The 11,381-nt window shown below is 50.2% G+C and overlaps 1 protein-coding gene across 1 annotated transcript; it reads left to right on the forward strand.

Annotated features, from left to right (window-relative positions):
• The first annotated feature begins 3,165 nt into the window (after positions 1-3,165).
• Positions 3,166-9,828, forward strand: Ntsr2 (neurotensin receptor 2). Its single transcript, XM_032907496.1, is given in 5 exon segments — positions 3,166-3,810; positions 6,133-6,406; positions 7,839-7,929; positions 9,329-9,497; positions 9,499-9,828. Coding segments are annotated over 5 exon segments (1,308 nt in total). The 5' UTR covers positions 3,166-3,186; the 3' UTR covers positions 9,649-9,828.
• Positions 9,829-11,381: the final 1,553 nt, after the last annotated feature.

Below are 11,381 nucleotides of genomic sequence, written 5' to 3' on the forward strand. Positions count from 1 at the left end.
AAAGGACAGTGGGTGGCACAAGCTGGTTCCCTGTGTGTACCCCCTTCTTCGTGTTCCTGCATCCCCAGAGGCTGACATTCCCTGCCGTCTTTAGCTCTGCCCCTTGGTGATGACAGCATATGATTTTTTTTCTTTCTTTCTTTCTTTTTTTTTTGGTTCTTTTTTTCGGAGCTGGGGACCGAACCCAGGGCCTTGCGCTTCCTAGGCAAGCACTCTACCACTGAGCTAGATCCTCAACCCCGACAGCATGTGATTCTTACAGCACCCTGAAAGGTTACACACAGACACTAAGAGCTTGAATTAGGTGGTAAAGCGGAATGTGGGAAAGCAGGACAGGTAACTTCAGAGACAGTGCCCTTGGGTTGCTTGTACAGGGACTGGATCTATAAAGTCAGCTTGGGGTTCCACCCTGTGCCTCTGTGTCCCCACCCACTGAGCCCTGATATTAACCACTCAGCAGAGACACCCTGGGCCTTCCTTACCCCGGGGAGGAAGGGTGTGCACAGCTCAGAGCAGGCACCCCACCACTGTGACATGGACTAGTGCCCACATCTGAATGCCCTGAAAGGCCCTTAAGTGCAAGAGAAAAAAATGCCAACTCCCCAGGACACTGCCACCAATCTGGGTCACCGCTCCCCTTACTATTTTTAATTTGCCCTGTCAAGTTATTTTAAGAACCTCATGACTGACAGGTGATAAGATTGTGGGGCGCTGTACCTGTCAGGTTCAGCACTGGCCCACGGTCTGATGAGAGCACCAGCACATGGACCATGTGCATCCGGATGCTAGACACACGGCTCTGTGAGGAAGGCACAGTGGGCTGCATCCTGGCCATTGTCCCCGAAGCTTCAAGCCTATCTCAGGGATTTTCACACGCATTGGCAACATGCTAAAAGAGACAGTTTGGGGTGACACATGTCTCACTGCTGACTAGACACCTGGGAGTGTGCACTGGGTAGGGGTTTGGGTTCAATCTAATGCTGCTTTCATTTTGCTAATTATGTTCTCTCAAAACCTGTTTGCCACAGAGTCCCATACATAAAACCTGGAGGGACTCTACTCACATTGGGTTTGATTGGCAAATACAGCCAATGGCTGGGCAGGGCAGACACAAGCGGGACTTTTAAGATTCCCAGGCTAGGAATAGAAAGAGGAAAGGAGAGAGAGATCAGCCATGCCAGGAAAAGGAACCTAGATGCCACACCTGAGAGGTACAGGAGAGAGATCATAGCCGCCATGTAGGAGTCAGGAGATCACGGCCCAAGAGGGCTGCATGCCTGGATCCAGGGCAGCAAAGATGAAATATAGATTTTAGTAAGCAATAACTTGGGAATATTGGAGGTGGATTAACCACGTGGAGGTTAGGAATTGGCCCAGGCATTGAGCTGCTTAAGGCATATATAAGTATAAAGGCTGAGTGTGTGTGTGTGTGTTTCATTCAGGAACCCAGAACATTGGAACAGGATGTGAGGAACATTGCCACCAATGCCAGGATCAGACTGAGTAGCATTAACTGGGTACAGCTACAGTTAGGTAGTATGCCAAGAATGGGAAAGCGACCACCAATGAGGCTCACGCATGGGCTCAGCTCAGCGGAAGTTCAGCCATGGGATGAAACTACACCAGAATCATGCAGCTCTTATCCAACTCTGCCCCTAGAAGCTGACAGAACTTAGGAGGACTTGCTTCACCTCCAGCAGCCTTTTCTTTCCCATCTGAGAAAACAGAGATTAAAAACAGACCCTCCAAGCATATACAGTGCCATACAGTGTACTGGTAACCAGGAAACTGAGGCAAGAAAATCACAAGTTCAGAGCTGGTCTAAGTTGTGGTGAACTCAAGGCCAGTCCTGGCAACTTAATGAAACCCTGCAAGATTTTCTTCATGAGGTCATGGGGAGACTTGAGGCCATGCTCAGAAAGGTCTCAATATAGTCCTGGTACATTGTGATCTCTGGAAATCAATGACAATTCCTGATCTTTATTGCAACCTTGAAATTAATATCAGGGCACCGTTTTGTAGGTGCAGAAACAGAGTGTTTGTGTGTGTGCGTGTGCACATGTGTATGGGACACACGACATGTATTCATGTGTGTATACATGTAAGTGGTACACTTGTATGCATGTGTGTATACTCGTACGGGGTACACATGTATGTGTGTGTACATGTGTATGAGTATGTGTGCACATATATGGGGTACACATGTATGCATGTGTGTGTGTGCACATGTATGGAGTACACATGTATGCATGTGTGTATATGTGTATGTGCAAGTTCACACACATGTATGGAGTATACATATATGCATGTGAGTGAGCCAGAAAAAAACTTTTAGTGTCATTCCTCAGGCAACATCACCATTTTTTGGGAAACAAGTTCTCTCTCTGCTTGAAGCTCACCGAGCAGGCTAGGCCGGCCAGCTGGAAGCTTCGGGGACCCTCCATCCTCCATCTCCATAGCCCTGGGCTTTCAAGCTTATGCCATCACATTTGGCTTTCTCACTGGGGTTTTAGAAATGGAATCTGAGTACTCATGTTTGCCAGCAAGAGCTCCTCTTAAGTGACACTTAGACTGTGCCAAGGAGGGCTGTTATCTGTGAGTCCATGTCTTGCCATCCCCACCACCACTGGGACACCTCAGGTCTGTGTCCTCAGCCCTAAAAGCTCGCTTTTATTTTGAACATCATTGGTTGAGGAGGCTCTACCCTTTCAGGATAGCACAACTCCCTCGGTGATTGGACCAGGACTTGGATAGGTGTCCCTTGCAGCTCCCAGCTGTCAAGACCCCACAGGATGCCACCCTTGCTCTGTAGCTTGAGCAGCTGCATGCCCATTAATTCATTTGATCCGCAGAGAAATTTCTGTAGCATGGGTAATATTTTAAAGTAGAAAAACAATGGAGTGGGGCACAGAGGGCTTTTAAAAACTTACCCACGGGTCAGCGATGCTATCCAGGTGAACCCCAAAGGATGTCCTCCCCACTTTTTTCCATCAACGTATGATTTTCTAGATGGAGCTGAAAGGAAGAGAGATCGAAGACTAATTCTGCTTTGGAACTCCCTCCAGGGGCGTGTCCTCCCAGTTTTAAAGGTTCCCAGAAAGGAGGTGGTGCTGGCTCACCGGGCAGCTAGCCCAGGCTCTGGGCAGTGAGTGAGAGGGAGGGAGCTCAGGCCACCACGAGACAGAGATGGAGACCAGCAGTCCGTGGCCTCCGAGGCCCAGCCCCAGCGCAGGGCTGAGCCTGGAGGCGCGGCTGGGCGTGGACACTCGCCTCTGGGCCAAGGTACTGTTCACCGCGCTCTACTCGCTCATCTTCGCGCTCGGCACGGCGGGCAATGCGCTGTCCGTGCACGTGGTGCTGAAGGCGCGGGCCGGTCGCCCCGGGCGCCTGCGCTACCACGTGCTCAGCCTGGCGCTCTCAGCCCTGCTGCTACTGCTGGTCAGCGTGCCCATGGAGCTCTACAACTTCGTGTGGTCCCACTACCCCTGGGTCTTCGGCGATCTGGGCTGCCGTGGCTATTACTTCGTGCGCGAGCTGTGCGCCTACGCCACAGTGCTGAGCGTTGCCAGCCTGAGCGCAGAGCGCTGCCTGGCCGTGTGCCAGCCGCTGCGCGCCCGCCGCCTGCTCACCCCGCGCCGCACCCGCCGCCTGCTGTCACTGGTCTGGGTCGCCTCTCTGGGCCTTGCCCTGCCCATGGCGGTTATCATGGGACAGAAGCACGAAGTGGAAAGCGCGGACGGGGAGCCTGAGCCTGCCTCGCGTGTGTGCACGGTGCTGGTGAGCCGCGCCACGCTTCAGGTCTTCATCCAGGTAAGGGGGTGGGGAGTGGGGCACAGTGAAGGGAAACCGACTCCCTAAAGTTAGCCTTTAGTACACACACACACACACACACACACACACACACACACACACACACACACTTTTAAAAAGGAAACTCAAGGGGAGCCTGTGAGAATGTTCTATTAGACTCTGCACTTATGCCATTCCAACTATGTAGCTATTGAATGGGCCTCCCGGAAGTCGAGGGGGACGTTTCTCTGACCATGTATTCCGGGGGCTGATGGGGCTCCTGGCCTCACTTTCTAGACCTTCCTTGCCAACTCTCACCTGCTTTTCTCCCCTAGCTCTGCCTGCCCTCTCTCTGGCATTTAGGTCAAGCATTTCTTTGTTCCTCCCTCTCCCACTCTTCTTAACCCTAGAAATGTTTTCACCTGTCTGAAAGCCTTTCCTCAACACTCTGCTCCCAAGATGTCTCTTCTGTTCCTCACCCCCAACCCCACCCCAGCATGTGACCCACTCCCAGGACTTTGCAGTTCCTTTTTTTGAACTCAAGTCTCATCTCTCCAAGTCGCAGGTTTCTGGTGGTTCTATAACTCAGGGCCCTTTAAGTTTGACCTGCCATTGCTCAAATAGGCAGTGGTTCTGAGTCTCTCTCTCTCTCTCTCTCTCTCTCTCTCTCTCTCTCTCTGTCTGTCTGTCTCTCTCTCTCTCTCTCTCTCTCTCTCTCTGTCTCTCTCTCTCTCTCTCTCTCTCTCACACACACACACACACACACACACACACACTGGGGTAGTGAAAGAAACTAAAGCAACCCCTCCAAGGTCCTTCCCAGAATCCCAAAGGACCAAAGCAGGGTGCAGCCAGCATCCCTTCACTACCCATAAACAAACACACACAGGATCTGGAAGGATAAACACATGAAAGTGCAGAAAGGCATGCTGGCCAGTGCATCAGGACATATATGGGGTTAGAGGGCTGCAGAGATGGCTGGACCATCATATCTTTTGCACTGAATCCCTGGCCAGATATGGGCTGGACTCTGGAGAGCACAGCTGAGATTCTCAAGTCCCTGTGTGATTAGGGGCACACATGGGGTGGTAGAACAGAATGACTTACCAGGAAGAAGCACTTGTGCAACTAAAGTGGACAGAGAATGGAAGAGGAGGGAACTGTGAGGAGCTCAAGGGCGCTGACCAAGAGAGTAGAATGGGGGTGACCTTTTACGTGTCATTTACAAAGCACCTGCCTTCTCCCACATCTGTAATTCATGGTCTTTTTCTATTGCTTGCTTTATCTCTTTTGAGTAGCTGTGGGTGAGGGTCACCAGCCTTTCTCTGCCACTGGTTCCTCTCATATAAATCTTGATGCCTCTTTCTCTCTCCCCCATTCTCCTGCCACAGTACAGGGTTGCAGTGCCCGGCATGAAGCTCCCTGTCTTCCTCTGCACCATCCTGTGTGTATCAGCTGGGTCTGGTGGGTGAGGAGGGAGGAGTCTAGGACTGATTCACCAGTCTTTCACTTACCACCTTCCTTTTCACCCAAGAGGAATCAGGAGAAACCATGGGAAGAGCGAGTTGCGCCCATGTTTAACCATGGTCAGCCATCTTTGCCCTGGGTGTGTCCAGGAGGCCCCACTTCACTTGGGACTCATGGTGACCCAGCTCTGTCATGGCTCCCTTTCGCCACAGGGCTCTAAATACTGCTGCTCCCTTGCTGGGTAGACTGAGAGGCGTCCCCCAGAGCTAACATTTACCACAGCCTCCTCGACCATTTCCCAACATCTGAGGACTGTGATTTTTTTTAAAAAAAAAATTGATTTTATTTTTAATCACATGTATATGTCTGGGGATATGGGTATGTCCACATGAGTACAGGTGCCTGCAGAGGCCAAAAGAGGACATCAGATTCCCCAGGGCTGGAATTACAGGCTGTTGTGAGTTGCCCAGCATGGGTGTTAGGGAACAGAACTCTGGTGTTTTGCAAGAGCAGCGGTGCTCTTAACCACTGAACCATCTCTCCAGTGGGAGCCATTTGAAGACATTGTTTGAATATAAAGACTCCAAAAACAGAATGGGGCACTCAGAAAGTAGTCTGAGAAGGTTGAGCATCCAGTAATGAGTCTGTCTCCTTGGAGAGAATTTAACTCCTGTCCATAAGGAAGTATGGCTTCTCTGTGGCCTTGGGCTTGCACTGTATGTAGCATTACAGTTCTGAGACTTTCCTTAGCTTTGCCTCCCAGGCCTCTGGTCCCCCACTTCTGCAGATGCAGATTCTTAGCAAAGAGCAAACCTGATGTCCAGACCCACAGGCCTTTGGTGGCTGCTCCCATAACACTCATAATTACCTTCACAGGTGAATGTGCTGGTATCCTTCGCTCTTCCCTTGGCACTCACTGCTTTCCTGAATGGCATCACTGTCAACCACCTGATGGCCCTCTACTCCCAGGTACCATCAGCTTCTGCCCAAGTCAGCTCCATCCCCAGCCGCCTGGAGCTCCTGAGTGAGGAAGGCCTCCTGGGCTTCATCACGTGGAGAAAGACTCTCTCCCTGGGGGTCCAAGCCAGCCTGGTGAGACACAACGATGCCAGCCAGATCCGCAGCCTCCAGCACAGCGCCCAGGTTCTCAGTTAAGTCCTCTACCACAATACCATGAGGGAGAGGAGCCCAGGTACCAGGGCTTCCATCAATCCCTGGCTAGATGACCTTGGCAACCTCTTGTCCCTCTCAGGCCTCCTTCCCTCACCTCAAAAGCGCAATGGTATAGTTAAAAGAAAGAATCAGAATTTTATGCGTGAAAGTACAGATCCAGGCAGGGAGTAGCATACCCAGACAGCCAGGGTCTTGGCTCTGTTTCAGAAAGTTGGGCTGTGTGGGAAGGCCAAAAGTAGTTCCAGTGAAGGACTGAAGTCTGACTATTGTGGACTCTCAGACTGGCTGGGTCCCCAAATTCCATTTTCCTCTAGCACTCCCCTCTCCTGCTCACAACATTCTTCTGTTTACTTGCTTGCCTTTGTATGGATCCAGAACAATCTGGCCTTGTAAGACACACTTTTTAAAGGGATAGGAAAACAGGTCTCTCCAAGCACCCATCATGCCCCAGTTGAAATCTGGGCACTAGCTGAAGTCTGGGAGGATCCCACGAGACAGTTGTGTTCTCTGCAACATCACCATCTTGTGGGGAAAGATGTAAGTGCTAAATGCACTGATGTGATGAGTGGGAAAAAAATCAGCCCAGGACATTATCTGGTTTCCCTCTATAGTCGCTGGGCAGAAGGTTCAAGAGCCAACGTCTGGAGGATCTGTTGCCTTCATAGCTCCTTAGCATGTGGGCCAAATAGGACTCCTAAACTTCAAGGGGTGCAGCAGTGATCCAAGACATTGTAAAAGCCAGAGTGCAGGACCCAGCCATGAGGTTCCAACCCAAGAGGTCTTGAGCGGGTTGATGACTCTGCATTTCTACCAGAACCCAGTGGGTGCTACTGCTGCAGGGGCCACACTGGGTAATGTGTGGGTGGTTGTTCTGGGTAGGAGAGAGAAGGTTGCCAGAGTCCAGTGAGAAAGAGACAGAAGCTTCATACGGTGGGTGGCAGCTGAGAAGGCAAGGAAGAAACAGAGTGGACAGTCACCGAGGAAGAACCCATTTAAAGGCACGATGAGGAGGGATAGAGAGCTAAGAAGATCCTTGAGGTCTGGTGATGGTATTACCATCCATACAGAAGGAAAAGGAAGAGTTCAGGGAGAGGCGTTGCAGTGCACAAAGGGCATTTATATGAGGCTGCACATGTAGTCAGCCGGGTGGGAATATCTAGTCCTAAGTTGAGAGTGGATTCCAGTGGTCAATGGAACATTCTAGAAGCCTGTTGTGTCCAAGTACATGGAAAGTTCATTTCCTATCCGGTCACTCCAAAATTCTCTTCCCATTCTTCGACTCTAGGAAGATGCCACGGGAATTGCAGATGTCAGTTTGGGCATGCTTTTCCCTCAACAATGATGTAACTGAGAACTCGTTTGCTTTATGTCTGCTATGCCCTCTCTATCTCTCTCCCACTGTCCTTCAGGAGCCATCGTGGCTGTGTATGTCATCTGCTGGCTGCCGTACCATGCCCGCCGACTCATGTACTGCTACATCCCCGATGATGGATGGACTAAGTAAGTGTGCTGGGCCTCTCTGGTCACTGAGAAGAAACTGCTAGGTTGGGCTGGAACCAGACAGTGGAGCCTCGGCTGCCAAGTTTTCTGAATCTTTGGCCTCTAGTCTATCTGATCCTCCTCAGGCCATACTTTTGAAATCTTCCAGCTGTGGGGCTGGAGAAATGACTCAGTGGTTAAGAGCACTGGATGCTCTTCCAGAGGACCTGAGTTCAATTCCCAGCAACCACATGGTGGCTCATACCATCTATTATGGAATCTGATGCCCTCTTCTGGTGTGTCTGAAGGCAGCCACAGTGTAGTTGTATAAAATAAATACATCTTTTTTTTTTTTTAAATCTTCCAGCTGGAGGTGGGGAACAAGGTATTGTGGGTGTTCTTGCTTGTTTTGAGACAGTCTTGCTGTACTGTCTCATCTGGCCTACCACTTTCTTTGCGGCCAAGCATGGCAGTCCTTCTGCCTCCATTTTCCAAGAACTAGAATGTGTCACACCTGGCAGGATCAGGGAATTCTATAAAAATCTTCCTGGCATGGGAAGGCCATAGTTATGACAGGCCTCCTAGAGAGAAGTCAGGGCTATGAGTATCTTGACACTAGAACAGACCAAAGTCCGCAGCCCAGACAGGGTGGTGATAGCCATGTTATCAAAGACTTAACATAGTTCCATGAGTTGACAAAGGCAACATGGAGACCAGTGAACCCTCTTTGGACTGGAAACTTATGGACTGGAACTATAGCTCAATTGATTTAGTATTTGATATTTGCCTAGTATGAACAAAGCCCCATATTTGATCACCAGCATCACATAAACTGGGCATGGTGGTGCACATCTGTACCCCCAGCACTTGTTGAAGTTGAAGGTTATCCTTGGCTACATAAAAAATTGAAGGCTAGCCTGAGCTACGTGAGAGTCTTTTGAAAATCATTATGCCTGTGGTCATAAATGGAAACCAAAGCCCCAGCAAAGTAGAGACCCCATAATGACTTAGCTGTGTCCACAGATATCTCTTCCTCAGGAGCAGCTAGCACTTCATACACACTACAAAGACTCTGCCATATGGAGCATGATGACTAGGGGGAAACCCACTTCCCTTCTTAGTGAAGCCATACCTCCTCGACTACACCAAGAAGCACAGGGCTCCCAGGTTCTCACTGACCTAAGCAGATAGCCTCTGTTATCAGGGTTGTCGTCTGATTTCTAGATGATCAGTAATCATAGCCAGGAAGCCACAGAGGCTGAATGACTGCATCAGGAAGGGCATCAATAGAAGTATGTACTATTTCCATTGTGCCCTGTCAACAGAAAGAACTTCCTTGCGCGCCTGGAACTTCGGAGGGGACTTGGGGGCACTGTGAGAGGTGACAGCCTCTAACCGGACCTCTGGGTTTGTCTTCCAGTGAGCTCTATGATTTCTATCACTATTTCTACATGGTGACCAACACGCTCTTCTATGTCAGCTCAGCAGTGACCCCAATCCTCTACAACGCCGTGTCTTCCTCCTTCAGAAAGCTCTTCCTGGAATCCCTCGGCTCCCTGTGTGGTGAACAGCACTCCTTGGTGCCCTTACCCCAAGAAGCCCCAGAGTCAACCACTAGTACGTACAGTTTCCGGCTTTGGGGATCCCCAAGAAACCCCAGCCTGGGAGAAATACAAGTATGAAGAGAACAAACAATGGCTGCTTGGGACACGCCCGTCAGACAAGCCATGCCATCACTAACAGTCCAGGTGGACCTACTGACCCAGTGCATACTGCAGGCAAACCACATAACACCTCCTGCCCTCAGCTTCCCACAGAGAACAACAGAGTTGAAGAATAGGAACCGTCGCCTAGTGATGAAGGTGCCCAGTGCCAGGCCTGGTACATAGTCACTACTCAATAAATTTTAACCCGGTGCTATTTTTGTTCTCTCTTTCTCTCTCTCTCTCTCTCTCTCTCTCTCTCTCTCTCTCTCTCTCTCTCTCTCTCTCTCTCTCTGGTGTGTGTGTGTGTTGTGTGGTCTCGTGTGTATGCAGATACATGGGTGTATCCAGGTACCCGTGTAGGTGGAGCCCAGAGGTTAATCGTCCATCTTGCTTTTGAGGCATAGTCTCTCACCGGTTTTGAACTCAACAAACATGCTGGGCTACCAGGCTAGAGAATGCTAAGGGTCCTGCCACTGTCTCCCTAGCACCAGGATGATAAGTACATGCCACCACACACAGCTTTAAAACAACAACAACCCCCCCATGAATTATTATACTCAAACTCGAGTCTTCCAGCTCGATGACAAGGACTTTGCTGATAGTCATCAGCTCAGGCCTGCTACAGCTCCTGCATTAGCGGTACTGCTGGTGTGAGTTCTCTGGACATCTGCTGCAGTCCTGTGTTGCTCTGTGCTCATAGAGTTCAGGCACAGATGTCCTATACGTTTTCACAAATGACAACCAAGTGTCACTCAGGGTGCTGGCTGGGTGGTCGCACTGCAGGAGCTGCAGTGAAGCTCTACCTACAGTCCCTTCTAGTTGGGGACAGCTGCTTGCAGACAGACATATTCTACAGGCTTTGGAAAGCTGGGGTATCCTGAGCTTTCTGCCAGCCTCGGGCTATGTGGTATTTATCCGTGGTAGCCAGGAGAGCTGGCAGAACAATGGCTTTGTGGCTGAGGGAAACAAGTGCATACTGTGCTGGCCTCCAAACACACAGGCTCGGCTACACTTCAGCAGCAGCCTCCCCACCCCACCCCGCCCCGGAATCCAGGCCTTGTGTATTAGCCAGGCCTAAGTCCTGTGGACTGCCACACAGCACCAGGCCTCCATTGCAGACTGCGGCCTGCTGTCAAGCCAAGAAAGAAACCGATGATTCTTCCTGGGCATGGAATACGCTATGAGAGAGGCGGATAAGCTCTGGACTACAGGGGATAGGAAGAGTGGGGATGCGATCGATAGCCTGTCTGCTCCCTCAAGTTCACCCAGCTCAGCATCCACTATTACCCTCTATCTCCCAGAGATCTTTATTATTACACTGATTTATATACACATGTACCACATACATGACCTATATACATCCATGTCACATGTCTCATACATGCCACATCACATATCTCATGCATTATACTCACTACACGTGTTATGCATGTATCATGTGCACATATCACACAGACACCAACACTGCTTACTCATTTCACACATACATGTCCCCCACACACCCTACATACATATCTATACCTTATCACGCATTATTACATATATGTACCATACCCACAACAATAGTCATTATATGAATATCACAGATAAATAACACATATCCATACATATCACACACACACACACACACACACACACACACACACACACACACACACACACACAGAGGCTAGTAACTGCTTGGGGAAAACAAATGAATGGACAAGGGACAACGGTAAGCTCTCAAACCAGGAGGCAGGCTGCCCTGGTGCACAGCCTGGATCACTG

The sequence above is a fragment of the Rattus rattus genome, chromosome 7 (assembly GCF_011064425.1).
Source record: "Rattus rattus isolate New Zealand chromosome 7, Rrattus_CSIRO_v1, whole genome shotgun sequence".
Taxonomy (NCBI): domain Eukaryota; kingdom Metazoa; phylum Chordata; class Mammalia; order Rodentia; family Muridae; genus Rattus; species Rattus rattus.